Genomic DNA, 27,806 nt, shown 5'->3' on the forward strand with positions numbered 1-27,806 from the left:
GCCGCTACCGCTGCCACTGAGAGGAGCCACCGGCGACGCCAGAGCCAGGAATACGGGTGAGTCGGGGCCCTGGGTCTAAGATACTCCTGGCGTCCAGTGAGACTCACGATGAACTGCCCTTTTCGACTTTTTCTCCTCGCCGGGATTCTTTGGTGCTCCAGGCACTCTGTCACATGGGAGTTGTAGTCTGCCTTGTACTGTCGGCTATGGGCCGAAGACGTGAGAAGACTACGATTCCCAGCAGGAATTGCGACTAGTCGGTCAACAAACGTTCGGGCCACGCCTTCTACGTCCACTCATTGGACAACCTGTCCCTTAGCCCCTCCTTCTTTCATTTCATTGGTTACTGTCCCTCACAGAGGTTGGGTTCCGGCCTAGGCTGCATGGCGACTGGGTACTGTATTTGTCATTTGGAACTAAGACGGCCTGCAATTGGATACAGCTGGTGTCCTTCACTTGTTGTAGGGTAGGGCCCTAGGCAGATCAGGCGGTCGTAGGCTCAGGTTGGTGTCGGTCCCGGAGGGAGGCCGGTCTTGGACTTTGGCCCCGCCCCTTAGCGCTGCCGGATGGGCCCGATTGGTCCCCGCGAACGTCGCTCGTAGTCGAGAGGCGGAGCCGACCAGGCTGCGGATATCTATTGGTCTAGGCTGGCGCCGGTCAGCGGGGTTGTGATCGCTGATTGGCTGGCTGCTCCAGCTGTTGCAGGTCCATTCACCATTTTGTGTGTTGGAGTAAAAAAAAAAGGGAGAATCGAGAGGGAGAGCCGGAGGGGGGGCGGGGAGGGACCGGACCGGACCGAGCCGGAGCCACGGCCCCCCGCCCCGAAACCCCGCCGAGCCCAAGGTGAGGGGCGGGGCCAGGGCTGACACGGGAAAGGGGGGTCCAGGGGGCTGGGGGCCTAGAGGGGACAGGTGGCAGGGACGGGGAGGGGGTACAGGGGGAAAGGGGTGGGCGGAATGGTGGGAAGGGAGGAGGGAGTGGAGGAAGTGGTGGGGGTTTGACAGAAAAGGGGTAACTGGGGGAGGGGGTGGTGGGCAAAGAAGGGTAACAGGAATGGAGGGGTGACAGGACTAGATCAGGGTGACAGGGAGAGGGAGGGGACAGAGTTGGAGAGTGTGACAAGGAGAGGTGATGGGGAGAGAAGGTGACAGGTCCGGAGATGGCTGACAGGAGAGTGACTGGGAGGAATAGGTGACAGAGATAAATGGGGGTGACAAGGAGGGGGTGACAGGAGGGGGCCTAGGGCATGCTAACAGAGAGGTAGAGATAGAGGTGGTGACAGGATGGGAGAGAGAGTGGCAGAGAAGCTGGTGCCAGGAGGGCTAATAGAAACAGAGGGTATGAGACCCCAAAGAGCCGGGGCCTGGGCTGGCCTGGGTTCTGGGAGTTACTACTCAAATCTAAGGAAGGTGAGGGCCCCCGGGGCTTGGATGGGAGTTATTCAGAGGGGCTGGACAGGAAGAGAGTAGGCCCTAGGGGAAAGAAAGCAGCTCTGGGGTGAAGAGAGGCTGGGCCAGGCAGCAAGGTCTAGGGGGTACAGGCGGCATAGTTGTAGGCCCTGGGTGGGGTATGCAAAGGTTTGTGTTTGGAAAAAACTGGGGCCAGATCTCAGTCCCCAATATGGTAGTCTAGTGCGTCAGTGGGTAGTAAGTGGTGATGGCTACCCAACTTCTGGGCACTTGGGTGCCAGCCCTGGGGTGCCCTCCAGGCTCTGCCTGTGAGGACCCCAGGACTGGCCCAAGAAAGGGCAGGCCTGGGACTCCAGGCTCCACAGGAGGAGCAGGCCCCTAGTGAGAGAGCATGAGGTCAAGGGTCCCCCAGTAGCTGGAAGACTGAGTTGGGGTTGCCCCTCATTGTGTTTGGCTTATGGTCCTGGGTCCCCCAACCCTCCTAGAGGCCTCCGTTTTGGTCTCTCAGGTTCTCTTAGTCACTTCAGAGTAAAGTTTTTTCCCCTTGTCTTTTCTCAGGGCAGCTCGAAAGGGGGCGGGCAGTAATGACTGTTCAGGAAGTGGGTGAGGTTGGCCTGTTGGGCTTGTCCTGCTTTCTTTGACCTTATCCCACTTATCCCCACTTGGAGTTGGAGGGCATATTTGGGGACTTGCGGGGGGCTGGCCGACTCAACCACCCTGCCAGAGCCAGCCCAGCCAGGGCGGGGATGCATGCAGGCAAGAAGAAAGGGGCTGGGCTTGCGGGTATCACGCTGGGTGCTGTGGGGGGAGGAGCAGGCTCCCATCCAGTGGGACAGAGAAACCCTGGGGTGTAGCTCTGTGTCCCACTGTGTGATGACGTGTGCGTGCTTCTGTGCGTGTGTGTGCGTGTGTGTGTGTTTGTGCGCGTGCGTGTGCTCATGCACGGCCCCGTGGCAGTGCTGGGTATGAGCTCTTGCCCCAGACATGCCCCTGCCTGCTCCCTGCCAGGATCTGGGGAGATGGCTGTACCTGGCAGCCCTGGGGTGCAGAACAGAGTGGGCAGCCGTCCCTCGGGACTCTCAGCTGCCCACTTCTTCCCACAATGCCTGGCCATGCCAGGCCGCCCAGAGTGGCAGAGGGAGGGTGGGGGGTGGAGAGAGGCTCATATCACAGCCCAGTTACCTCCCTTTCTGTGACTTGGTGCTTGTGCATGTGTGTGTGTCTGAGTGCATGTACTGTCTGCATGGCGACAGTGAGAGTAAATGTGCCCTCTGGATCATGTGACAGGCAGCACACTGAAATGGTCAGGAGCATGGACTCTGGAGCCAGAGAGCCTGGGTTCAGACCCTAGCGCTACTGTTTCCCACCTGGATGATCTTGGACAAGTTGCCTCATCTTTCTGTGGCTCGGTTTCCTCAGTTGTGAAATGAGGCCGATAGTAGCACCTACTTTTAGGGCTGTTGTGAGGATGAAACGGGTTAATAAGGCAAGCTTAGCATGGAGTTCAGGACCCAGGGAGTGCTCCATAGGTGTGAACTGTTAGTGCTTCTGATGTCCCCTTGGGGCGTTCAGAGCATGTGCTCTGTGTCCTCTGCAGAGCCAGCAGGTGTCTGTGAATGTTCCCCAAGGAGCCAGAGTGTGTATACTCAGGGGACTCGGGTGCTCGCCTGTGCCTGGTGCTGACTGAGGTATCACATGAGTTGAGGGCAGCCAGCGAGGAGGCCTTGGGGATGGAATGGAGACAGTAGACTCAGCAAATGGGAAATCTTAGGGTACATTGGCTCTGGGGGCGGTTCCTGAGTTGCTCCACATAATCCCTGTCTGCTCTCCCACCCTGCAGGTGAAGAAAAATGAAGCCAATGAAGAAGGCATGCACTGGCCTTTCAGGTCCTGGCAGTGGCAGCAAGTCTCCCCCAGCCACCAGGGCCAAGGCTTTGAGGCGGCGAGGGGCTGGGGAGGGTGACAAGCCAGAGGAGGAGGACGACGAGGCACAGCAGCCGCAACCGCAGCCTGGGCCCGAAGAGGCTGAGGAAGGGGAGGAAGAGGAGGCTGAGCGGGGCCCTGGGGCTGAAGGTCCTCCACTGGAGCTGCACCCTGGCGACCCGGCTCCAGGCCCAGCTGAGGACCCCAAAGGGGATGGGGAGGCAGGCCGCTGGGAGCCCTCACTCAGCCGCAAGACGGCCACGTTCAAGTCTCGAGCGCCCAAGAAGAAGTATGTAGAGGAGCACGGAGCTGGCAGCAGTGGGGTGGCTGGGGCCCCTGAAGAGAGGGTGCGGTCCCCTGAGGAGGCCAGTGGCCTGGGGGTGCCTCCACGGCCACCCACCTCCACTCGCTCCTCCTCCACTGACACAGCCAGTGAGCACTCGGCAGACCTGGAGGATGAGCCGGCTGAGCCTTGTGGTCCAGGCCCCTGGCCCCCCGGCAGCACCAGTGGCAGCTATGACCTGCGGCAGCTGCGGTCCCAGCGGGTGCTGGCCCGGCGTGGTGACGGCCTCTTTCTGCCGGCTGTGGTGCGCCAGGTGCGCCGAAGCCAGGACCTGGGTGTGCAGTTCCCTGGTGACCGAGCCCTGACTTTCTACGAGGGGGTGCCAGGTGCTGGTGTGGATGTAGTTTTGGATGCCACACCCCCACCAGGTGCCCTGGTGGTGGGCACAGCTGTCTGTACCTGTGTGGAGCCCGGCGTGGCTGCCTACCGGGAAGGTGTGGTGGTGGAGGTGGCCACCAAGCCAGCTGCCTACAAGGTCCGTCTCAGCCCTGGCCCCAGCTCCCAGCCAGGCCCACCAGGCAGCCTCCCGCAGCCCCCACAGCCACTGCACCGTGAGCCGGAGGAGGCCGTGTGGGTGGCCCGCTCCAGCCTACGCCTGCTGCGCCCCCCCTGGGAACCTGAGGCCATGCTGAGGAAGCCCCCAACAGGCCCCGAGGAAGAGCACGTGGAGCCTGGGGCCACCTTGCCACCCTGCCCTGCTGCCCTGGACCCCAAACAGCCCGAGGACGCTGAGGTCTCTAAGATCAGCTTTGGTGGCAACCTGGGTACTCACTGTGAGGAGGGTGAGGAGAAGCACCCTCCAGCGCTGGGTACCCCCGCTCTGCTCCCACTGCCCCCACCCCAGCTCCTGTCACCGCCACCCAAGTCTCCAGCCTTTGTGGGCCCTGGCCGCCCTGGCGAGCAGCCCTCGCCCTGCCAGGAGGGGAGCCAGGGTGGCAGCCGCAGCAGCAGTGTGGCCTCCCTGGAAAAGGGGACCGCACCGGCAGCCCGGGCCCGCACGCCACTGACAGCGGCCCAGCAGAAGTACAAGAAGGGTGATGTGGTCTGTACACCCAGCGGAATACGAAAGAAGTTCAACGGCAAGCAGTGGCGCCGGCTATGCTCGCGAGATGGCTGCATGAAGGAGTCACAGCGGCGAGGCTACTGCTCACGTCACCTGTCCATGCGAACCAAAGAGATGGAGGGCCTGGCAGACAGTGGACCTGGGGGGGCGGGCCGGCCTGCAGCCGTGGCAGCCCGTGAGGGCAGCACGGAGTTTGACTGGGGTGATGAGACGTCGAGGGACAGTGAGGCCAGCAGTGTGGCGGCTCGTGGAGACTCACGGCCACGCCTGGTGGCCCCTGCTGACTTGTCACGCTTTGAGTTCGACGAGTGTGAGGCGGCCGTGATGCTGGTGTCGCTGGGCAGCTCGCGCTCAGGCACGCCCTCCTTCTCACCCGTCTCCACGCAATCGCCCTTCTCGCCAGCCCCGTCACCCTCACCCTCGCCACTCTTCGGTTTCCGCCCTGCCAACTTCAGCCCCATCAATGCCTCGCCAGTCATCCAGCGCACTGCAGTCCGCAGTCGCCACCTGAGCGCCAGCACCCCTAAGGCAGGCGTGCTGACGCCGCCAGACCTGGGCCCCCACCCACCGCCACCTGCCCCCCGAGAGCGCCACTCCTCTGGAATCCTACCCACCTTCCAGACCAACCTGACCTTCACCGTGCCCATCAGCCCTGGGCGACGGAAGACAGAGCTGTTGCCGCACCCAGGGGCCTTGGGGGCCCCTGGCGCAGGGGGTGGAGGAGCCGCCCCAGACTTTCCCAAGAGTGACAGCTTAGACTCTGGTGTGGACTCGGTGTCCCACACATCTACACCCTCCACGCCAGCTGGCTTCCGGGCCGTGTCCCCTGCTGTGCCCTTCTCTCGCTCCCGCCAGCCCTCACCATTGCTGCTGTTGCCCCCGCCTGCCGGCCTGACCTCGGATCCGGGGCCCTCTGTGCGCAGGGTGCCTGCCGTGCAGCGGGACTCACCTGTCATTGTCCGCAACCCTGATGTGCCACTGCCCTCCAAATTCCCTGGGGAGGTGGGCACTGCTGGTGAGGTGCGGGCTGGGGGACCTGGGCGGGGCTGCCGTGAGACCCCGGTGCCCACTGGGGTGGCCAGTGGGAAGCCTGGCCTGCCCCCACCTCTGCCAGCCCCCGTGCCCATCACTGTACCTCCAGCTGCACCAACTGCCGTGGCCCAGCCGATGCCCACCTTTGGCCTGGCTTCTTCACCCTTTCAGCCTGTGGCCTTCCACCCCTCACCTGCTGCCCTGTTGCCCGTTTTGGTGCCCAGCAGCTACACCAGCCACCCTGCCCCCAAGAAGGAAGTCATCATGGGCCGGCCTGGAACAGGTAAGAAGTGGAAGTGGATGGGCTGTGCCAAGCTCACCTCTTAGAGGGCCTCTTGCAAGCTGAACTCTTGAGAGGTGAGCTTCTCACCTTGGGAGGGCTTCAAGGGGAGGCCGGCCTCCTCTCTGCACAGATGTTGCAGTGGGAATTCACATGTCAGGAAGGGAATGGACTTTTAAGGCTCAAGGCACCGTTTCCAGAGGCCTCCTGTCAGAGATTCTGGTCTCGAGAGGTCTATCAGTCAGCAAACCTTTATTGAGTGCGGACTGAGTCAGGTCTCCATGGATCTGATGGGATAACAGAGAATGATAATTGTGGCAACAGCTTCCATGTCTTGGGGGACCGGGTGAGGGCATTGCCATGGTAAGCACTGTATGTAGGTGAGCTTGCCAAATTTTCATATCCACCTCATAGAGCGCTTACCATGTACCCCCGTTCTAAACCCTTTTCAAATATTAGCTCATTTTATCTTCACAACCACCCTAACAGGAGAGTGCTATGATTATGCTTGTTTAGAGGAAACTAAGGCCAGGGTCATAACTTGCCCAGGGTTACATGGCTAGTAAATCCTGCAGCAGCCCTCAAACCCAGGCAGGCTGGCCCGTGACCATGTGGCCACAGTGCTGGATTACAGATGGGCAGATGGAGTCTCTAACAGGTCCTTCCCAGGAGGTGGCAGGACCAGGACCGGAGCCGTCATCTTTACCACTGTGTCCAATAAACATCACAGGCACAGTCAGTGCCGTGGAAGGGAGCCGGGGGGTGTGCTGGGCACTCCTCCAGGTGTGAATCTAGCCTGGCTGCCCTGAGGACAGGGCGTGTAATTCAGGAGTTGAAGGATGAGTGGGAACCAGCAACTGTGGGGCAGAAGAGCCTCCTGGGAGGAGGGTGACGGGACAGCGCCGAGGCCGGAAGGAGCACAGCCTGGGAGGGGAAGATGGAAGGCCACGGTGGCTGGAGAGCTGAGGCTAGGGGTGGAAGAGTGCCATTTTTGAGATGATACTGGACAGCCAGGGACCAAGGCCAGGCTGGGCCTTGTAGGAGCAACACAGAGAGGGTGACAGACCTGTCAGAAGCTCCTTCCTAGCATTTCTTTCTTTCTTGTTTATTTATGTATGTATTTATTTATTTTTATAGAGATGGGGTCTCACTATGTTGCCCAGGCTGGTCTTGAATTCCTGGGCTCAAGCAATCTTCCAGTCTTGGCCTCCCAAAATGCTGGGATTCCAGGTGTGAGCCACTGCACCTGGCCTTATTTATTTTTATTTATTTATTAATCTACTGTTGATTCAGAGCCTGGCCCTGTGCTGTGCCTGGCCCTGTGCTGGATGGTGTTGAGGACACAGTCCTATTTACACAGGGTTCATGGCCTCTGGAAAAGATAGACCCCTCCCTAGACAGTAACAGTCTGGGGTGGTCAGAGATGGGGTGGAGGAAGCCCAGGAGGCCGTGGGAGCCCAGAGAAGATGCCTGTCCAGTCTGAGAAGTCAGGGAAGGCTTCTTGGAAGAAGGGCCAGGTGCCTATGAACTGAGACGTGAAGGGTGTGCAGATGTGAGCCCGGCTAGGTAGGCAGGAAGGACCTTCAGGCAGAGGAAAGAGTTTGTGCAAAGGCCTTAAGGCAAAAGCAGGTATTTGTAAGATGTTGAATCTGCAAAGTCAAAGGCTCTAGATGGCGAGTGAGTGTTGGGGATGTGTGGCTGGATTGGTGAGCAAGGGTCAGATCAGAGAGGACCCTTAAGTAAGATCATTATGAAATGTATCCTGAGGGTACTAGGGAGCCATGGAAGGTTTTGAGCAGATTCAACCACTGCTGCACCATGGAGGGTGTGTTTGAGTCTCTGAGGCCAGAGGCAGGGAAACCAGGGAGGAAAGAGGCTGGGTGTGGATGTGGGTAGGAGCCACTGTGGCTTGGGCTAGGGCAGGAGCCCTTTCAGGAAGGAGCACTGGCCTGGCCCTGCCCTTATGGGGTTCCAGCCCAGGCCAGTCCCTAGGGACAGGGCACAGGGACATGGGCTATGCCTGCCCCTCATGCTCATATACAGAACTGAGGTTGTGAGCCGTGTGTTTCACCCTGACGCCAACATTTTTTACGTTTGTTGTTATAGGTGATAGGAACAAAATTTTACAGCAGGGGTTTCTGTCCTTTGGCAATGAAGAAACTAAATCAGAGGGTCTGTAACCACTCCCCTACCCTTCACCCCTCCATGTGCCCACAGCCCCCAACATGGCCCCTACAGTATTGTTTCATGTGGCCACTCCTGCTGTGGAGTGGGGAGGGATGGCGCTGGTGCAGGGGATGCTGAGGCTTACCAGAGTAGGCCCAGCAGGGCTCTTGTTACCATTTTCCAGATGAGGAAAAGTGAGGCCCTGACAAAAGGAGAGTCTTGATTGAGGCCAGCCAGCCAGTGAGGGGCAGGATGAGGGCCTTGAGCCATCTCCCAGCCTCCAGACTGTGGGACTCTCACTACCAAAAGTGGCAGTAATAATAACTCACCGAGCAGCACAGGTGATACACGTGCCTGGCACACTTCAGTGAGTCCTGCTGAGCCTTTACTCCCTGAATCCTCACAATGCCCCAGGCTGGTACCATGATTACTAGTTCCACTGGACAGAGGAGGAAACTGTAGCCTGAGAGGCTAAGTGACTTGCCCGGTGTCCCTCAGCTAGGAAAAGAGAGAGCCAGGATTTTTTTTTTTTTTTTTGAGACAGAGTCTCCCTCTGTCGCCGAGGCTGGAGTCTAGTGGCGCGATCTCGGCTCACTGCAAGCTCCGCCTCCCAGGTTCACGCCATTCTCCTGCCTCAGCCTCCCAAGTAGCTGGGACTGCAGGCACCTGCCACCACGTCTGGCTAATTTTTTTTTGCATTTTTAGTAGAGACGGGGTTTCACCGTGTTAGCCAGGATGGTCTTGATCTCCTGACCTGGTGATCTGCCTGCCTCAGCCTCCCAAAGTGCTGGGATTACAGGCGTAAGCCAGACAGCCAGGATTTTGAGACAGAGTCTGGCTCTGTCGCCCAGGCTGCAGTGCAATAGCGCAATCTTGGCTCACTGCAACTTCCTCCTCCTGGATTCAAGCGATTCTCCCGCCTCAGCCTCCCGAGTAGCTGGGATTACAGGAGTGCGCCACCACGCCCGGCTAATTTTTGTATTTTTAGTAGAGCTGAGGTTTCACCATGTTGGCCAGGACCAACCATGTTGGTCAGGAGTCTTGAACTCCTGACCTCAGGTGATCCTTCTACCTTGGCCTCCCAAAGTGCTGGGATTACAGGCGTGAGTCACCGCACCCAGCTGCCAAGAGCCAGGATTTGAAATCAGACTGTCTGGCTCCAGATCCCAGGCTCTCAAGCACTTTCAATAATAACAATGATAACAATAATACCTACTCTACTGTGCGAAGACTGTGTGCCTAACCCCGGGCTTGGGGCCATTTCATCAGCTTTGCCTGATGCTGTGAAGCAGATTGCCAGGCCTGTTGTCCAGGGGTAGACTGAGGATCAGAGAAGGGAGGCCCCTTGCTGGGGGCTACCTGGTCGTCATAACTTGTCCAGTGCCTGTCCTGGCAGTTCTGAGGAGCACCTCCCTAACAACACCCATGCTGAGGTATCCAGGCCGCCTTCAGGTTCCTGAACAGCCGGCCCTTTCATTCTTCTCCCAGAGGCCTCCCTAAGCCCTTGGGAGGTAGGCAGCTTGCAGCCTTCTCCCCACGGGGCCCAGATAGGGCAGACCATGTTCAGTGGTATAGTAAGGTTGCAGGCTTCGTCCCTTCTGCTGGCCCGTGCCAGGGCCTGACCCTCCATCAGAGGGCAGCAGGTGTGAGGGGGCGGCCCAGGGCAGCCTGCCTGCTCCTGCCCCCAGCCAGGCATTTGCTTCCGCTGGGGGACTTGCTGGGGCAGGCGGCTGGCATTCTCCACATTCTGCGCATGGCATGGCCAGCCAGCTGCCGTTGCCACCTCCCTCTGACTCTTCCCGCCTGCTCCCCAGGAGAGGATCCCGCCCCAGGGCCTGCAGCCCCAGTCCAGGAGGCCAGATGTCTCAGCCCCATTCCTGGTATGGCCTCCCTCCCGGCTCCCAGCTTCCTGCCTGGCTTCCCCTTATTGACGGGCATTGCTTCTTGTCCTGGGCCTCTGTCTGGCAGTCTGGCTCTGTCTGTCTGTCTTATCCTTGGCTTGCTCTATCTCTGGTCTCTATTTCTAGGTCGATACGTGTGTCTCTTTCGGGACCTCTATCTGTCTGACTCTTCTTTGAGTCTGGGGGCTCCCTATGTCTTCCTGGGTTTGTCTGTCTCTAGACTTCAGTCCTTGTCTGAGCTTTCAGCCCACCCTCCCTCTGTTTTGGCTGCCAGTCTTGGCATCCTGTGTCTCTGGGCCAGCCTTGGCTTCTCTTTGGCCCTCCCACTCCTACTCTTTGGATGGACTTGCTGCCCCCATGCCAGCCTCCCAGCCCCACCCTGTGCATATCAGGTGTTCTATTCTTTTAAGACAGTGGGCAGTTGCCAAGCACCAGGTCTCCTACTTCCTTCTTGGGGAGTGTTGGGAGGTTGTCCAGGCCGGGGAGTCCCCTCATGCTCTTTGACAAATTAACTGCCTACTACTGTCCCTGAAATCTGTTGAGAAGTGTTGAGATCCATCCTGCAGACCCATCCACCATCCAAACACCTGTTCCCAAGACAGGCAGGAAGGCAGGGGCTATATGGACCAAGCTAGGAGATCCGGCTGTGGGGGGCGGCAGGAAAGAAGCTTCTGTGCCCACCCACGTGCTAGAGGGCATGACCCAGGTCACCCTACCTCCCCCGCTACCCCTTGCCTTTCATTTGATGCCAGCTTCATTGAAACGAGTCTCAGATATAGTGCACCCCAATGGGTAGGGCCTCAGAGACCAGGCAGTACCCACCAACTATGCTTGGGCAGGTGGGGAAAAAGAGGGGCCAGAGGGGTTAAGCCTGGGTCTCCTGACTCCCCAGATCCAGGTACTGCCCACCATAATTTCCATTTTGTCTCAAACAGTGAACCCTATCTCCACCAGCAGGAGCCAGCTCCCTCCTCATCCCTCTGCCAGGCCCAGGGCTGAGCAGTCCTGGGGCAAGTGGGTGAGGAAGGCAGATGTGGATGCAGGCACAGGCAAGGATGAGCCTAGGGAGGTACTGAGTCTGGGGAAGCCAGGGGGCAGGGACAACTCTGGTTCATGGGGGCTGATAAGGGAGGATCAGGTAGGTTTCTCATTGGAGGTGACATTTGAGCTGAAGTATGAGGAATGAGTAGATTTCAGAGTAGTCAAAGAAAGGAAAAGGCAATTCCACCTGAAGCAGCTGCATGAGAAAAGACCAGGAGGAGTGAAAGTGCATGAACTCCGAGTGGCTAGTTGAGGCTGGAGCTGACACCAGAGTCCAGGCTTAGCAGAAGGGTGCTGTGGACGACAGGCCCAGCCTGAATGCCAGGCTGAGAAGCTGGGACTCGGGCCAGTAAAGAGCCAAGAAGGCATTTAGAGCAGGGGAGGGAAAAGGTCGGATCTAGGTGTCAGAGACCCCTGGAGATCGCCCTGGAAAGGCAGGAATTGGGAAGAAGATGGCTTGGAGAAGAGGAGGAGAGGAGGAAGAGCTTGTGAAGTTGCAGGAATGAGTCTTGGTGACTTTGTAGAAGAGACCCCAGCTCCACCAGCTTAGCAGCCCCCAGCACCTGGAACTGCGAGGCGTCAGGCTGCCTCCTGGCGGCAGGCCGCGGCGGGACAGCAGGCGCGCGCATGCGCGGCAGGGGGGGTAGGGGTTGGTACGTCCCGGAGCCCCCGGCGCCCGGGTATTAATGGCTCCATTAGTGGCCGGGAGGGAGGCGCATTAGCGGCGGCGACGGCGTCTGGCTCCCATTACCACCGGCGGCAGCGGCTGCACCGCAGGCGGCTGGACCCTAGCCCGCCGCGCCGCCTCCTCCACCCCCACCCTATCCCCTGTTCCCGCTCCCCACGAGGCACCGGGCAGGGAACTCCCGTCCCCTTTTTTCGGCGGAAAAGCTGATTGTGAAGCCAGATAGATTTGGGTTCAAATCCCAGCTGTGCCACCTCCCGGCTGCAAGATGCTGTCCCCCCACTGAGCCTGTGTCTTGTGAAGTAGTCGGGGAAACCAGGTGCTCTGGGGGTTGCGTAGACGCGGACTGGCACCCAGCGAGGGCCGCGCCCAGCCCCCGCTGGCACCCAGGGGTGCTGGTTCCCGCGCGCCCCTGGGTGCAGGCCTCCTGTGTCGGTCCTCCGTCCTTCCCATTGGTTGCCGTCTCGCCCGCCGACCGCTGATTGGCCGAGGCCTGCTTCCCCGCCCCTGAGCGATTAACCCCTGCGCGGCCGCGTCCTTGGGCTGGGTGGGGGACCCTCCCTCCCACCGCAGACAGCTCGGGTGCCAGCTGGCCGGCGCCCCGCCGTGGCCCGCGTGGGTGTCAGGCCGGCCGGGCACCCGCCCGCCCTCCCTGCACAAAGCGGCTTTGTGGGGCCTGCCTGGGGTTGGCTAGGGGCCAGGCGGCGAGTGGAAAATCTCGTGAGCGCGGGGAGGGAAGGGGAACGCAGGGCGGCGCCCCCTCCTCTGCTCGGGCCTTGGCGCCTCCCTCAGCCCGCGTAGACCAACCCTCCCAGCCCCAGCGCCTGTACACCCCTTCCCCGCCCCCGCACCTTCCCTTCCCCAAACCCACGTCTCTCAACCCCCGACCCCCGCATCCCACCCATCTCCCAATCCTTGGGGACCATCCCCCACACACTCTCCCCTGTCTCTCTTTTCCTCCTGGTCCCCCTGCCTACCCCAGCCCCACTCACACTGACTCACCCCAGCGCTATTTTTAGCCCCCCATCCCTGCCGAGCCGCGCCAGCCCAATCCTGGGCTCGTTCCCCAGGCAACCCTGGCCGTCGCCGACGCCGCCCGGGGTGGGTGGGTGGGTGTGTATGTGGAAAGCGGGTGAGGGGAGCTGGGGACACCAGGGTGGTGAGCTGAGGCGGGGACCTGGGCCTGGAGAGCAGGGTGGGGAGCCGCAGGCGGCCGGCAGGGGTGCGGTGCCTAGCGGGCTCAATAAATGGGCCCCGTGAGTTTAGAGTGCGCCTCTGCCTGTCCCTCAGTCTGTGAGCATCCCTGGCTGCTCGCCCCAGGCCTCTGGGCAGGCCTCAGCCTGTACAGCCCGCCTGGGTGACTGTTGATGTCTTCGTCTGGGTTCCCTGTCCCCAGGCCTGGGTGTGGTGGCACAGTGGGGGCTGTTTAGGGGCAGTCCTTCTGTGGAGTTGGTTAGGGGTTGGTGCAGAGGGTGGCTGCCATCACAGTCCTGCTCAGTACCTTTTTCCAACTAGGGAGGCCCCTGTTAGGGTTGGGGATGGCAAGAGAGAGGGAGCTGTCTAGGGACAGGACCTGCTCCCTCCCCTCTGCTCCTAATCCACCCCCACCCAGGGTTCCTCCACCCTGAACAATAGAAGCTAAGTATAGGGCTGGCCCAGCGCCCAGGGCAGGGGGGCCCTTCCCGCCCGGATTCCCGCCCCTCCCTACCAGGCTAGGCCCCCACTTGGTTGTACCCTGCCCCGAAAGGGGCCTCTTCCCATCTCTCCTCCGTGGGCACTGTGTCTTCTACCAGATGTGCAACCCTCCCAGATGTGTGGGGCCCTCTTTCCCTCCTGTGCCATGCCTGGCTCTTTTTCTGAACCAACAGAAGTGGGGGATCTGGGGGGCAGAGCTCCTCTGAGCTCTGTCCTTGGGCTTTATTGCAGTAGGGAAGGGGTTAACTTGCCAGTAGGTGACTCACTCACCGGTGGGGAGAGGAGGGGGCAGTGGTGGGGGCAGTGGTGGGGAGATAGCGGGCCACATTGATTTCAGCCTCAATTCCTGCCTCACATTGCAGTCCCTGGGGCAGTGAGGTAATGGAGGGTCTGAGTCTGGGACTGCATAGGAAGGAGGGGGCAGTCACCTAATAGTCCCTCTGGTTGCCCCTCCAGGCTCACAGCCAAGTGTCTGGCCCTGCAGTCTCTGGAGGTCAGAGAGCTACAGACCTTCCTTTCCCTTTTGGGCTCAGGTTACCCAGTTTTTGCCCCCTCTCCATTCCTTCAGCTCTGTCAGTGGATGAGGCAGGTTGAGGAAAGAGCTCCTCTGCTCCTGTCGACCATCCAACCTGTGTAACAGCCCAGTCTTGGTCCGTCTTAGCCTGTGCAACCTTTACCTGCCCAATTGTGCGACCCCAGTCCTGTGCCTTTACTGGGTATGGCCCCAGGGCCCCTCTTGCGTGATCCAGGGCCTTTGTGTCTCTGCCAGATGGGCTCTACATCCTTGCCTGTGTCTTCATGTGAGCCCTCTCAACTTTCTGTGGTCCACGTGGCTCTGTATCATTGTCTAACTATATTCCCCAGCCTCTGTTTGGAGTTCCCTCCCTGGGTCCACCCTGAGGTTAAGCCTTGAGTAATGGAAACAGCACCTGAGTTGGAGCTCTGGGCTGGTACATCTTGACTGCATGATCTTGCCACAGTTTATTCAATCTCTGAGGCTCGTTTTCTCACCTGAACAATGGGTGTAATAAAGCATACCTCCCTAGGTGGCTGTGAGGATTCAATGAACCAGATAATACACACAAGCTCCCAGCACACAGCAGCCCCAGTAAGTGTTAGTTTCCTTTCTTCCTGGCCCTTTTTTTCTGGGAGGAGTGGGGGTTAGTGGGTGGCTGGCAGAGTAGTGTGGTGGGGTCACCATGGTGTGCTCTGTGGTCCCCTGCATTATGCTGCTAGATAGAGGGTCCAGAGTGGCAGATGAATGTCAGGGTGAGTGGCTGAATGATGGCGATGGCCACTGGGCTCTGTATACCTGATGGGCCTGGGTACTGAAGCAGGTAGCGCCCATTAGAGTAGGATTATATAGAGGGTGGGGTCGGTATGATGGTGTCTGCGAGAGCTGAGTGTGCACTGGGAATAGGAGGTGCTTTGTGAGTGCTAGGAAGGCTGTGTGTGTGATGGAGGAGTATGTGGTTGTGTGGGAGGGGTGTGGAGTGTGTAGTGGACAAGCAGGGCTATGCTGAGTTCCTCCTGTTTGACATGTTGTCTGTTTGCATGATTCATGTGGGCTGGTGGGGGTGTGATGAGGATGCGGGTTGGCAAGGCATGTGTGACAGGGCATGGATGAGATGGGTGATGAGAACAGGATGGGTGAATGCACGATGGTGGGTGGGGAGCTATGGACTGTGAGCGTGTGCGGTTGTACATCTGTGTGAGCAGGTGTGTGAGGTGTGACTTCGTGTGTCACAGTGTGGGTGTAAGACAGAGGGTATATGTGCCCGTGGGGTGTGTAGGAGATAATGGGTGTGGCACGAAAGTGTGTGTGTGTATGTCTGTGAGGAGAGTGAGTGTGAGTAGGTGAGGGCTCAGGGATGCCTCGTCCAGCCCTACGCGCAGTTTGTCTGCCCAGCGGGGCCAGGCGCGCCCAAGCGGGTGTGCGGGAGGCGGGCCGAGCCACGCGTGAGCGTGTTCCTCGCGCCGACTGGACACACAGCACCACGCACAACCCCGGGACCTCCGCAGCGCGGCGCCCCGAACCGCCCCCCTGGCTCGGTGCCTTTACTGCAGTGCGCCCTCCCTGCCACCCTCCTACCGCGGCCCCGCCCCCGGCCGGCTCGGGGCCAACCGGAGCCCGCCCCGCCCTGCCCTTATTTGCATATGACTGACGTTCCCCCGGGGCGGCCAATGGGGGCGGGCGCGGCGGGGCCTGACCCGCGCGCGGCGGCGGCAGCCAATGGGCTCACGCGCGGGGGGCCGGGCTTGCGCGGAAAGCCGCGGGGGAAGCGGGGAAGGGGCGGGGGGAGGCGCGGCGGGGGGAGGGGAGCGCGTAGTAGTGGCGGGGCGGGGAGGCGGCGGTGGTTCGGCGCGGGGCTCGCTCGGAGCGCACGGACGGACGCACGCACGCTGGTCCGTCTGCCCGCCCGGGGCCGGAGGTCGACCCGGCGCTGAGCCTCGGGCCCCGGGCCCGGAAAGGCGGGGCGGCGGCGCCGGCAGCCGGGGCGCGCGGGGCCAGAGCCGTTACCCGCCGGAGCTGCGAGGGAGGGAGGGCGCGAGCGAGCCAGCGAGCGGGGAAGGGAGGGGGCCGCCCCCGCGCACGCGCGCCGCGCCCCGCCCCGCCTGCCCCGCCTGCCCCGCCCGCCGGACTCCGCGAGGGAGGAGGGAGAGGGAGGGGGCGGCGCCGATGGCCCCCGTGCCGCGCGCCCCGTGACGGCCCCCGCGCGCGCCGGGGGGCGGGGCGGGGCCGGTGCGCGCTGACCTCCCCCGCCCCCCGGGCGGCGGGAGGCAGGCGGCGCTGTGCGCAGGCGCGCCCGGCGGAGACCCCCGCGTGGGGCGGCCGGAGGGGGGCGGCGTGGGGGGCATGCGGCGACGGCCTCCCGCTCCCCCCGGGCCCAAGCGGCGACGGCCGAGGAGCGGGCTGCGGGCGGAGCGGCGTCGGCCGCTGAGGAGGTGCGAGCCCCTGCCGGGCCCCCCCTGCGCCGGACCATGTATTCGGCCCACAGGCCCCTGATGCCCGCGTCCAGCGCGGCCTCCCGTGGCCTCGGCATGTTCGGTCAGTAGCGCCTGGGCCCTGGGACTGCAGGGGTCAAGGTGTCGGGGTGCTAAGTGCGGAGTAACGGTGATGGGGGTATAGTAGGAGAGAACAGTAAAGGCAGAGTAAAGGGATGATGGGGAAAGTTACGGAGCTTGGCCGGGCCGAGTGGTTAGTGACGGCAGGTGGGAGTGTAGCGGAGTGGCGCGTACCTGGGGACAGCTGTGATGTTAAAGTGATGGGATGGCACAGGGCTGCTGTAATAGAAAGGTGAGGGGTGCCGAGTAACCGGCTGTGGAGCATGGGGTAGAATAGGAACAGCACGAGACCTGCTGGTCCTAGGGGAGGAGGCTTGGATTGGGTAGTGGGGCTGAGGACAGGGCTCAGGAAGCGAGTGAGGCACTGTTTGCTGATATCAGAGTGAGGGGCTGCAGTGTGTGTGGTGTAGTTTGCAGAGAGCGCGACACCTAAGAACCTGGCGGGTTGTGCACTGGGGAGGGGTTCAGGAGGGAGCAGAACCAAAGGACTGCTCTCCATTGTCTGCTGGGTCCCTTTTCCCCACCCCCCCCCCCAGAAAAGAGGAGACCCTGATGGGAAAGATCTTTGCAAAGAGAGACACAGGTCTAAGTCTCTGGAGGCTTTTATATGGGGTTGGAGGGCCCAGCGGGTTTTCAGGGGTAAGGGACAGGGTCATTGTAGTCTTGAGTGCTCTTCAGTGCTGTCTTCGTGATCCGAGTCCCTTGTTTCCTGAGGTCTACTTTTTCCTTTGTCAGCCCCTCACAGAATCAGGTCTCCAGGCCAGTGCCTCGCACAGAGCTTCCCCCCCTCCCATGCCCATCTCTCCAGGCTCCTGAAGGCATGGGGAGGTCACCTCAGGTCAGGTTGATCTGGATCAAGGGAAGGCCTGGAATGATGGAGAGCAGGGCTAGGGCGGTTCCCTCCTCCCTTCTTCGTCTTCCCCGAGCAGGGGCCTCTCTCCTCTGCTGGTTCCACTTCCCCAGGGAGCCAGGCTCTGTGAGGGGAAGCCCACTTGTATCCTAGGCCCGCCCCAAAAGTCCAGCCAGGGGTAGGTCCCAGCCTAGAGCTTGCTCTTCCACCACCCACCTCTTGGGGCTGAAGGTTGGACCCCTGGGACCAGCCTCTTGGTGAGGAAGCATCTTCCTGTGCATATCCTCAAGGAAACACCTGGCACTTGTGCCCTCTCTGGGTAGAGACTTGTAACAATCCTCTCTTCTAGCCCATTGTCCGTGTCTTTTCTTCCAAGGAGTTTACCACACCCTCCCCTGTTTTGGGCAAGGGGGCTGGACCCTGGACTACAGATAAGCCGAGGGGCTGATGGGGAGGGCGGCTGGGAGGCCGATTTGTGGATGGTGCATTCTGTTCGTGGGGGCGAAGGGGAGAGTTGCTAGAGCCACCTGTGCCCAGCCAGGAAGGGCAGGTCTGGCACTGTTTGGGGTGGGGAAGGCAGGCAAGGAGCAGGACTTCTTCCACACCACAGTTCCCACACCACAGTTGTAAGAGACTCCACAGCCTGTGGGTAGTGAACGGAGAGTTGGAGGGGAGGGGACATGGGGCTGTATGCCTCAGGAAAGGGAAAGAGAGCATGAGGCCAAGGTGAGAGGTTGTGTCGGGTGGCGACTGGGCTGCTGGGAATGTGGCATGACGGGGGTGGGGGTCCCAGCCCGTAGAGATCTGGGGCCTTGGTAGTGTGGGATGGCAGCCGAGCATGACCTGGTTTGTGGCAGGAGCAAATCGTTCCTCTGGCCTGTTCCCTGGTGGCAGGGCTGATGGAGATTGGTGGGGGGAGGAGTGGGGCGTGAGTACTATTTCCCTTACCCGCTTCTGTTTTCTTTTTTATAAATCTAGAAACCTTTCAGGGAGGAGTTTTTCCTGAGTGACGTTGCATGGACGAGTCCAAGAGACTCTGGTGTTGGGGGTGGGGGGTAGACAAAAGGGGTGGGGCTACCTCATCTAGGGTGGGGAAGAGCTTGAGTTGGGGCTGGGGCCAGGTTCTGCTGCAGAGCTCACCTGGCTCCTTTCCACAGTGTGGACGAATGTGGAACCTCGCTCTGTGGCTGTGTTCCCCTGGCACTCCTTAGTCCCCTTCCTGGCACCCAGCCAGCCTGACCCCTCCGTGCAGCCGAGCGAGGCCCAGCAACCTGCCAGCCACCCAGTGGCCTCCAACCAGAGCAAAGGTGAGGGCTGGGAGGACTGGGGGGAAGCAAGGGTGTGGGGTCCAGGTGGCCTAGGAGCCCTCTGATCTACCTCTGTGTCCCCAGAACCTGCTGAGTCGGCAGCTGTTGCTCATGAAAGGCCACCAGGTGGGACAGGGGGTGCTGACCCTGGGCGGCCCCCTGGAGCCACATGCCCTGAGAGCCCAGGACCCGGACCCCCACACCCTTTGGGGGTGGTGGAACCTGGTAAGGGTCCGCCTCCCACCACAGAGGAGGAGGCCCCTGGCCCCCCAGGAGAGCCCCGACTGGACAGTGAGACAGAGAGTGACCATGATGATGCGTGAGTTCCCTGAGGTGTGGTACTTGGGGGTGGGATGGCCAGAGACATGGCCCTCACTGTCCCTGCTGCCCTGCCGCAGCTTCCTCTCCATCATGTCTCCTGAGATCCAGTTGCCTCTACCGCCTGGAAAACGTCGGACCCAGTCCCTCAGTGCCCTACCCAAGGAACGGGACTCATCTTCTGAGAAGGATGGACGCAGCCCCAACAAGGTACTTTATCCCTGCCTGTCCCGTGCTTACCCCGTGGCCACCCACACCTGTCTCCCTGGTCCTAATTGTCCCATTCTGGGCTGTGTTTAATGCAGCGGGAGAAGGACCACATCCGGCGGCCCATGAATGCCTTCATGATCTTCAGCAAGCGGCACCGGGCCCTGGTCCACCAGCGTCATCCCAACCAGGACAACCGGACCGTCAGCAAGATCCTGGGCGAGTGGTGGTATGCCTTGGGGCCCAAGGAGAAGCAGAAGTACCACGACCTGGCCTTCCAGGTAACGCCCCTGCCTCTTGGCTCCTCCCAGCTTCTTCTGGTGGGGTGGGTGAGTGAAGGGTTGCCCTGCCCTCTCCTGCCAGGTGAAGGAGGCCCACTTCAAGGCCCACCCAGATTGGAAGTGGTGCAACAAGGACCGAAAGAAGTCCAGCTCGGAGGCCAAGCCCACGAGCCTGGGGCTGGCAGGAGGGCACAAGGAGACGCGGGAGCGGAGCATGTCGGAGACGGGCACTGCCGCTGCCCCTGGGGGTTAGTCAGCCCCTTGGCTCTCCCACCTTGCCTCTTCCCTCCCCGAGAGCCACCAGCTACCCCCTTGCTTGCTCCTCCCCTGCCCCAGCAGCTCCTCTGTGCTCTATCACTTTTATTTGGCGACCCTTATCTGTAAAGGAACCGGCAGTTGATTCATGTGAAGGAGCCAGGGAGATCCAGACAGATAGATTCCCAAACAGCAATCTCATTATCAACTCTTGTATAATGAGTGTTTACTATGTGCCAAGCACTACAGGGAATATAAGCTCTAGTCTGCAAAACCCCATTCTATTTCTAGAAGAAGAAACTGAGGTTCAGAGAGGCAAAGTCACTTGCTTAAAGTCATAAACAAGCAAGTGACAGAGCTAGAATGTAAACCTCAGTTTGACTGGCCCCCAACACCATAGTTGGAGCCACTGCAGCTCGCAAACACCCCTGATGGGCTGCTTCCACTTATTGAGGGTGTCTGGTGTGCCTGGCAGTGTTCTGGGGCACATTTTTGGAGTGAGCCTATGGATATGGCAGTTCTATGAAGATAGATGGTAGTTCCTATGGATATGCAGTTCTATGAGGGTGGGTACGCTAGTTACTTCTTCTCTGAGATGAGGGAACTGCCAGCACCACATGAACCTCTCTCTAGGCCTCCTTACTTTCAGGAGGGCTAGCCTCCAGGGAATGGGCCTGCTGCAACCCCAGAGGGCAGGAATCAGCAGGAAGGAGATGTTGGACTGGTGGTGGGTGGTGTTTTTTTATTTCACCAAGTGGCCCAGAAATTCCAGCCTGCTTCTGCCTAGTACCTAGAAATTCTATGGGTTGTTGGGCCAGTCTAGGTGCTGGTGAGAGGCTTACTGACTGTATAGCGCCCCCCTCTACTTTACAGTGTCCTCTGAGCTCCTCTCCGTCGCAGCCCAGACACTCCTGAGCTCGGACGCCAAGGTTCCGGGGAGCAGCTCCTGTGGGGCAGAACGGCTACACACAGTTGGGGGACCTGGCTCAGCTCGGCCCCGAGCTTTCTCTCACAGTGGGGTACACAGCCTGGATGGCAGCGAAGTAGACAGTCAGGCACTGCAGGAACTGACGCAGGTCTGGGGTGCAGGCCCCCAGGGGGTGGGCAGGGAGCCTGTCCAAGGCAGCAGCCCCGCTGAAACCTCCCTGCCACCTTTCCTGCAGATGGTGTCCGGCCCTGCATCGTACTCTGGCCCAAAGCCTTCTACCCAGTATGGAGCTCCAGGTCCCTTTGCAGCCCCCGGTGAGGGAGGTGCCTTGGCGGCCACCGGGCGGCCTTCGCTGCTGCCCACCCGAGCTTCTCGTTCTCAGCGTGCGGCCAGTGAGGACATGACGAGTGATGAGGAGCGCATGGTCATCTGTGAGGAGGAAGGGGATGATGATGTCATTGGTGAGCATTGCAGGGCCCAGAATCTTGCCCAGGACCCAGCAGGCCAAGGCTCAGAGGGTGGGCAGAACTTGGATCCAGGCCCCTAGGCCCCTTTGGTTTCTTTTCCACTTGGTTTATGGTTACATGTGGCCAGTTCAGGCCCTGCCGAGTAAACCCAGCCCTGCCCTCAGGAAGCCCCCAGCCCTGCAGGAAATCTGGAGGACCTGGGTGTGACCAGATCTTCAGATGCAGTGTTAGGGGCTCTTTCCTGCAGCCTCATAGGCTCCCGCACTGGGCACTGGGCACGTGGGCACAGTCTTGGGCTGAGGAGTATCTTTTCTGGACAGCACTCCCTGCTGGTTTGGAGCAGAGCTGAGATCCAGGCTCCAGACTGTTTCCTCCTGGGTCCCCTTGCATCTAGCCCCCTCCCCATACTGTTCCCTCCACTCCCTCAGCTGATGATGGCTTCGGCACCACTGACATTGATCTCAAGTGCAAGGAGCGGGTGACCGACAGCGAGAGTGGGGACAGCTCTGGGGAGGACCCAGAGGGCAACAAGGTGAGGGCTTGGGTCATGGTGCTGTCACATCACACTCCCTCCTAAACCACGGGAATGTCTGTTTCTCCCGGGTATTTGAGAGAGGGGGAGATTAAGATCCAGAGAGGTCAAGCTATTTGCCCCGTGGGGAGTTGGGTCATAGCCAGGATGAATTGAGGCCTTCAGCTGGGAGGGGTGCAGCCCTAGGCTGGCCTGGCTGATAGGCTGGATGGGCGTGGCTAGGGGGCTGCTATTGGAGTGTCCTGACCTAGGGTGTCTCCCTTTCATGCAGGGCTTTGGTCGGAAGGTGTTTTCACCTGTGATCCGTTCCTCCTTTACCCACTGCCGTCCCCCACTGGACCCTGAGCCCCCAGGGCCCCCGGATCCTCCTGTAGCCTTTGGCAAAGGCTATAGTTCCACCCCATCCTCCTCTGCGTCCTCGCCTGCTTCCTCCTCAGCCTCGGCAGCCACCTCCTTCTCACTGGGCTCAGGAACCTTCAAGGCCCAGGAGTCTGGTCAGGGCAGCACAGCGGGCCCCCTACGGCCCCCGCTTCCTGGGGCTGGGGGTCCAGCGACACCTTCCAAGGCTACCCGGTTCCTCCCAACGGATCCTGCCACCTTCCGGCGCAAGAGACCTGAAAGTGTGGGTGGCCTGGAGCCGCCAGGCCCCTCAGTCATCGCGGCCCCTCCCAGCGGAGGAGGAAGCATTCTGCAGACACTGGTGCTGCCCCCAAACAAGGAGGAGCAAGAGGGTGGCGGAGCCAGAGTGCCCTCCGCCCCCGCCCCATCACTGGCCTATGGGGCCCCAGCAGCTCCCCTGTCCCGTCCTGCTGCCACCATGGTCACCAACGTGGTGCGGCCTGTCAGCAGCACTCCTGTGCCCATCGCCTCTAAGCCCTTCCCCACCTCTGGCCGGGCTGAGGCGTCTCCAAATGACACAGCAGGTGCCAGGACTGAAATGGGCACTGGGTCTCGGGTGCCTGGGGGCTCCCCGCTGGGTGTCAGCTTAGTGTATTCGGACAAGAAGTCGGCAGCAGCCACCTCACCAGCCCCACATTTGGTGGCTGGACCCCTGCTGGGCACTGTGGGAAAGGCGCCTGCCACTGTCACTAACCTACTGGTGGGCACCCCGGGGTATGGGGCCCCTGCGCCCCCTGCTGTCCAGTTCATTGCCCAGGGGGCCCCTGGCGGTGGGACCACTGCGGGCTCAGGAGCAGGTGCTGGGAGTGGCCCCAATGGGCCAGTACCCCTGGGCATCCTGCAACCAGGTGCCCTGGGCAAGGCTGGGGGAATCACCCAGGTACAGTACATCCTGCCCACGCTGCCCCAGCAGCTTCAGGTGGCACCTGCCCCAGCACCAGCCCCTGGGACCAAGGCAGCGACTCCCAGCGGCCCTGCACCCACCACCAGCATCCGTTTCACCCTCCCACCGGGCACTTCCACCAACGGCAAAGTCTTGGCCGCCACTGCACCCACTCCTGGCATCCCCATCCTGCAGTCTGTACCCTCCGCCCCACCCCCCAAAGGTGAGACCTGGGCCGGGCAGCACTAGGAGAGGGGCCGTAAACCTATTTGACTCCCTTGTAACCTTTTTGTTTCTTGCCTCTTAACTTCCAGCCCAGTCAGTTTCTCCCGTGCAGGCCCCGCCCCCAGGTGGCTCAGCCCAACTGCTGCCTGGGAAGGTCCTAGTGCCCTTGGCCGCCCCTAGCATGTCAGTGCGGGGTGGAGGGGCCGGCCAGCCGCTGCCACTGGTGAGCCCACCCTTCTCAGTACCTGTGCAGAATGGTGCCCAGCCCCCCAGCAAGGTGAGGGACTGCTTTTCTCTCTACGTGCTGGGTGTTGGCCCCTGTACCCCACCATTTCTTTGTTTTTCCTTCAATCTTCTCTCCTTTTCCGTGTCTCTGGTTCTCTGTCTTGCTATCTTCCGTGATTTTTTTGTGCATCCTGACTTTCTCAAGTTCTCAGTGTCTGTACCCTACTCTGTGTCCCCACCTCCCACTGTTATCTTGCCCATCCTGTTCTCACCCCAAGTTCTGTGTTCCTTGCTTTTGCTTAGAGCCCCACTTTAGGTCTTGGTCCTCCCCTGCCCCAGTCAGGGGCCACAGCTCATCCTGGCCTATGGGTGCCCTTCCCCACAGATCATCCAGCTGACCCCGGTGCCTGTGAGCACACCCAGCGGCCTGGTGCCGCCCCTGAGCCCAGCCACACTCCCTGGACCCACTTCACAGCCTCAGAAGGTCCTGCTGCCCTCCTCCACCAGGTAATTGCAGCTGAGCCCACACTCAGAGGCCAGGGAAGGGGTGGGGCGGGGCCAGCTTACCTCACTCCTCCCCATTTCCTCTCCCTGCGGCAGAATCACCTATGTGCAGTCAGCGGGCGGGCACGCGCTGCCCCTGGGTACCAGCCCTGCATCCAGCCAGGCTGGAACAGTCACCTCGTACGGGCCCACGAGCTCTGTAGCTCTAGGCTTCACCTCGCTGGGGCCCAGTGGCCCCGCCTTCGTGCAGCCCCTGCTCTCAGGTGAGGGGCGGCCTGGCAGGCAGTGCTGGGGACCCAGGGTGGGGCTGAGGCAGTCTGGGCCCTAACTTGGTCTCCTGCTTCTCCTTCTCTGTCTCTCAGCAGGCCAAGCCCCACTGCTGGCTCCCGGTCAGGTGGGCGTGTCGCCTGTGCCCAGTCCCCAGCTGCCACCTGCCTGTGCAGCCCCCGGAGGTCCTGTCATAACGGCGTTTTACTCTGGCAGCCCTGCACCCACCTCCTCAGCACCCCTGGCCCAGCCGTCCCAGGCCCCCCCAAGCCTGGTCTACACTGTGGCCACCAGCACAACCCCACCTGCAGCCACCATTCTGCCCAAGGGCCCGCCAGCCCCTGCCACTGCCACCCCAGCCCCGACTAGCCCTTTCCCTAGTGCCACAGGTAGGTGTCAGATCAACCCAGAGCAGGGTGAGTTGGGGGACCCAGGGGATGGGCTCCAGTCAGGCCTTGCTCAGCAAACACTTTTCTCACCACTAGCAGGTTCCATGACCTACAGCTTAGTGGCCCCCAAGGCCCAGCGGCCCAGCCCGAAGGCCCCCCAGAAAGTGAAGGCAGCCATCGCCAGCATTCCTGTGGGGTCCTTTGAGGCAGGTGCCTCTGGGCGACCTGGCCCTGCACCCCGGCAGCCTCTGGAGCCTGGCCCAGTCCGAGAGCCAACTGCCCCAGACTCTGAGCTTGAGGGGCAGCCCACACCACCAGCCCCTCCACCTGCCCCAGAGACCTGGACTCCCACGGCCCGGAGCAGCCCCCCACCGCCCCCGCCTGCTGAGGAGCGGACCAGCGCCAAGGGTCCTGAGACCATGGTGAGTGCCTGCAGGCCGTGGGGCTCCCACTGCCACTTGGCTGTGCCTCTCCGTTGACGTCTTTGCTTTTCTGTCCTACTCCTCTTCCCTCCATGCCTGTGTGTCTCTCAGGTTAAAGGGTCCCCCTGTCCTTTCTGCCTGCCTGTGTTGCCTCCCCTCCCATCTGAGGCCCCTGTCTTGGCCTTCCTGAGGCTGTGTGACGGCCTTCTCGAGGGGTCTGCCGGGCGGGTTCAGATCCAACTCTGTTTCTGGCCTTTGCCCCAGATTCTGAGCTCAGTGTTCTCCATCTCCCTGCCTATCTCCATCCCAGGCCAGCAAATTCCCCAGCTCATCTTCAGACTGGCGCGTCCCTGGGCAGGGCCTGGAGAATCGTGGGGAGCCTCCCACTCCTCCCAGCCCAGCCCCAGCTCCAGCCGTAGCCCCTGGTGGCAGCAGCGAGAGCAGCAGTGGGCGGGCAGCCGGGGATACCCCCGAGCGCAAGGAGGCGGCTGGTACTGGCAAGAAGGTGAAGGTGCGGCCCCCGCCCCTGAAGAAGACCTTTGACTCTGTGGACAAGTGAGCATGGGCTGGGGCCTTGGTGGAGCGTTTGGGGTGGTGGGAGTGGGAGCCGCTGCAGGCCGAGGCGGGAGAGGTGACCCTGCCAGCCCTCCAGCAGGGTCCTGTCAGAAGTGGACTTCGAAGAGCGCTTTGCTGAGCTGCCTGAGTTTCGGCCTGAGGAGGTGCTGCCCTCCCCCACCCTGCAGTCTCTGGCCACCTCACCCCGGGCCATCCTGGGCTCTTACCGCAAGAAGAGGAAGAACTCCACGGGTAGGCGAGCGTCGGACAACCAGGGTCCATAGGTGGAGGGCAGACTGGGGCCACCTGCACTGAGTCTGCTTCTGTTTGGCCAGACCTGGATTCAGCACCCGAGGACCCTACCTCGCCCAAGCGCAAGATGAGAAGACGCTCCAGCTGCAGCTCGGAGCCCAACACCCCCAAGAGTGCCAAGTGCGAGGGGGACATCTTCACCTTTGACCGTACAGGTGCCGTGGTGGGCAGAACTCGGGGGGCCTGCAAGAGGAGTGGGTCTCTGGAAGGCAGTTAGAGTGGGAGAGGTAGGGTGGGTCCATCCAGGCTGGGAGGAAGCACAGCCTGTCAGGGCTGGGTTCTGGAGTCTGGCAGGCCCCTAAGTTGCCCTGTGACTGTGGGCGGGACCCCTCTCTGACTCCACTGTGAAATAGAATGCAGTGAGGGCTCGGATGGGCACTCAGACGGTGGTAGGAAGGCCCTGCTGCTGCTGCAGCCTTGCCATGCTGCCTGTGCCCTGCACAGGTACAGAAGCCGAGGATGTGCTTGGGGAGCTAGAGTATGAGAAGGTGCCGTACTCCTCCCTGCGGCGCACCCTAGACCAGCGCCGGGCCCTGGTCATGCAGCTCTTCCAGGACCATGGCTTCTTCCCATCAGGTGAGCCTGTCTTGGAGTCTTGGGGTCACTCGGGTGTGACTTGTCTGCACATCTCATCCTGTGCTCCCCACTGTTTTTCTGTCTCCAGCCCAGGCCACAGCCGCCTTCCAGGCCCGCTATGCAGACATCTTCCCCTCCAAGGTTTGTCTGCAGTTGAAGATCCGTGAGGTGCGCCAGAAGATCATGCAGGCAGCCACTCCCACCGAGCAGCCCCCTGGAGCTGAGGCTCCTCTCCCTGTACCGCCCCCCACTGGCACCGCTGCTGCCCCTGCCCCCACTCCCAGCCCTGCAGGGGGCCCTGACCCCACCTCGCCCAGCTCCGACTCTGGCACGGTCCAGGCTGCCCCGCCACTGCCTCCGCCCCCAGAGTCGGGGCCTGGACAGCCTGGCTGGGAGGGGGCTCCCCAGCCCTCTCCCCCACCGCCAGGTCCCTCCACAGCTGCCACAGGCAGGTGAGGGAACCCTGAGAACATGCCAGGACTCATAGTACCCCCTCAGGACATGGACAGTATGTGGGGGCAGGAAGGTTATCTCCTCTCGGGTAAAGCCATTTCGTCCCCTCCAGTTTGGGGCGGAATGAGGCCTGCTCCTCTTGTAAATACCCCCTTCCCTTGAAGCTCCCTCCCGGTGCTGGGGGGCAGCTGAGGGGCCGCAGGGGCAGTCTCCCTCCTCCAAGCCCCTGTACATAACCTGGAGTGTGTGACCTTCAGAGCTTTTCACTTTATGCAAAATGGCTCCTGTGAGGGCTGCAAGCTGGAGGGTGGTGTGGGCCTTGGGCCACAGGGAGGCGCCTGTGGAATACGGGGAGTTCATGCACCCCTTTTTTCCCCAGAGGGGCTGGACTCAGGTTAGTTTGGGGGTGGGGGCTCCTGCACTTTGCCACAGGCACGGGGAGGGTTTTCTCCTCACCCCCTCTGCCCTCCCAACTTGGGTTGTACTTTCTAAGAAGGTGATTCCCCCTGCCCTTGCCCCCTTCCCCAGAACAAAACATGTTGATCATGTGCAATATTTCTTACTGTGCCGAGAAGCCACAATGAGCGAGATTAAAGCTGTTTAACACACCTGTGTGGCTGCAGGCTCTTAACAGGGAGGGCTGTTGGTTGTACGTCCTGTCCTCAGTTGTTGTGGAGCGGTATGCTTTCCATGATGTGGGGGGAACAATTCCAGTACCACTGCCCCCAACATCAGAGGAACCCCACAGGCCAGGTCACTGACTTGCTGTGGAACAGATGGCCCCTCTCCAGTTTAGGAGCCCAGGGAGTCTCAATGCCTGCTGGCCCCGTTCTCAGCCATTGGACTG

General features: G+C 61.1%; 1 protein-coding gene across 30 annotated transcripts; it reads left to right on the top strand.

The window, feature by feature from the left end:
• On the top strand, window positions 1-27,567 carry CIC (capicua transcriptional repressor). 30 transcript variants are annotated; one of them, XM_005589386.4, is made up of 21 exons: window positions 1-56; window positions 3,250-6,053; window positions 18,612-18,761; window positions 18,846-19,080; window positions 19,160-19,289; window positions 19,385-19,567; window positions 19,650-19,815; window positions 20,696-20,898; window positions 20,986-21,211; window positions 21,646-21,749; window positions 22,021-23,254; window positions 23,346-23,533; window positions 23,867-23,988; window positions 24,082-24,248; window positions 24,348-24,641; window positions 24,738-25,063; window positions 25,374-25,618; window positions 25,716-25,870; window positions 25,954-26,085; window positions 26,375-26,506; window positions 26,595-27,567. In XM_005589386.4, exons 2-21 carry the CDS (start codon window positions 3,260-3,262, stop codon window positions 26,960-26,962), a joined length of 7,554 nt encoding a protein of 2,517 aa, XP_005589443.3. In that variant the 5' UTR covers window positions 1-56; window positions 3,250-3,259; the 3' UTR covers window positions 26,963-27,567. The 30 variants fall into 30 exon arrangements, 27 of the variants coding, with proteins under 27 accessions (XP_005589443.3, XP_073879806.1, XP_045235406.2 ...); XM_074023705.1 differs by having other exon boundaries at window positions 25,954-26,079; XM_045379471.2 differs by lacking the exon at window positions 1-56 and adding an exon at window positions 724-843.
• The last annotated feature ends 239 nt before the right edge of the window (window positions 27,568-27,806 follow it).

The sequence above is a fragment of the Macaca fascicularis genome, chromosome 19 (genome assembly GCF_037993035.2).
Source record: "Macaca fascicularis isolate 582-1 chromosome 19, T2T-MFA8v1.1".
In the NCBI taxonomy this organism is placed as follows: Eukaryota; Metazoa; Chordata; class Mammalia; order Primates; family Cercopithecidae; genus Macaca; species Macaca fascicularis.

Coding starts and splice junctions, on each gene's coding strand:
- CIC (XM_005589386.4), top strand. CDS start 3,260: ATGAAGCCAATGAAGAAGGCATGCACTGGCCTTTCAGGTCCTGGCAGT. Junction 19,816..20,695: donor CACTGCCGCTGCCCCTGGGG/GTTAGTCAGCCC, acceptor TCTACTTTACAG/TGTCCTCTGAGCTCCTCTCC. Junction 21,750..22,020: donor AGGACCCAGAGGGCAACAAG/GTGAGGGCTTGG, acceptor CCTTTCATGCAG/GGCTTTGGTCGGAAGGTGTT.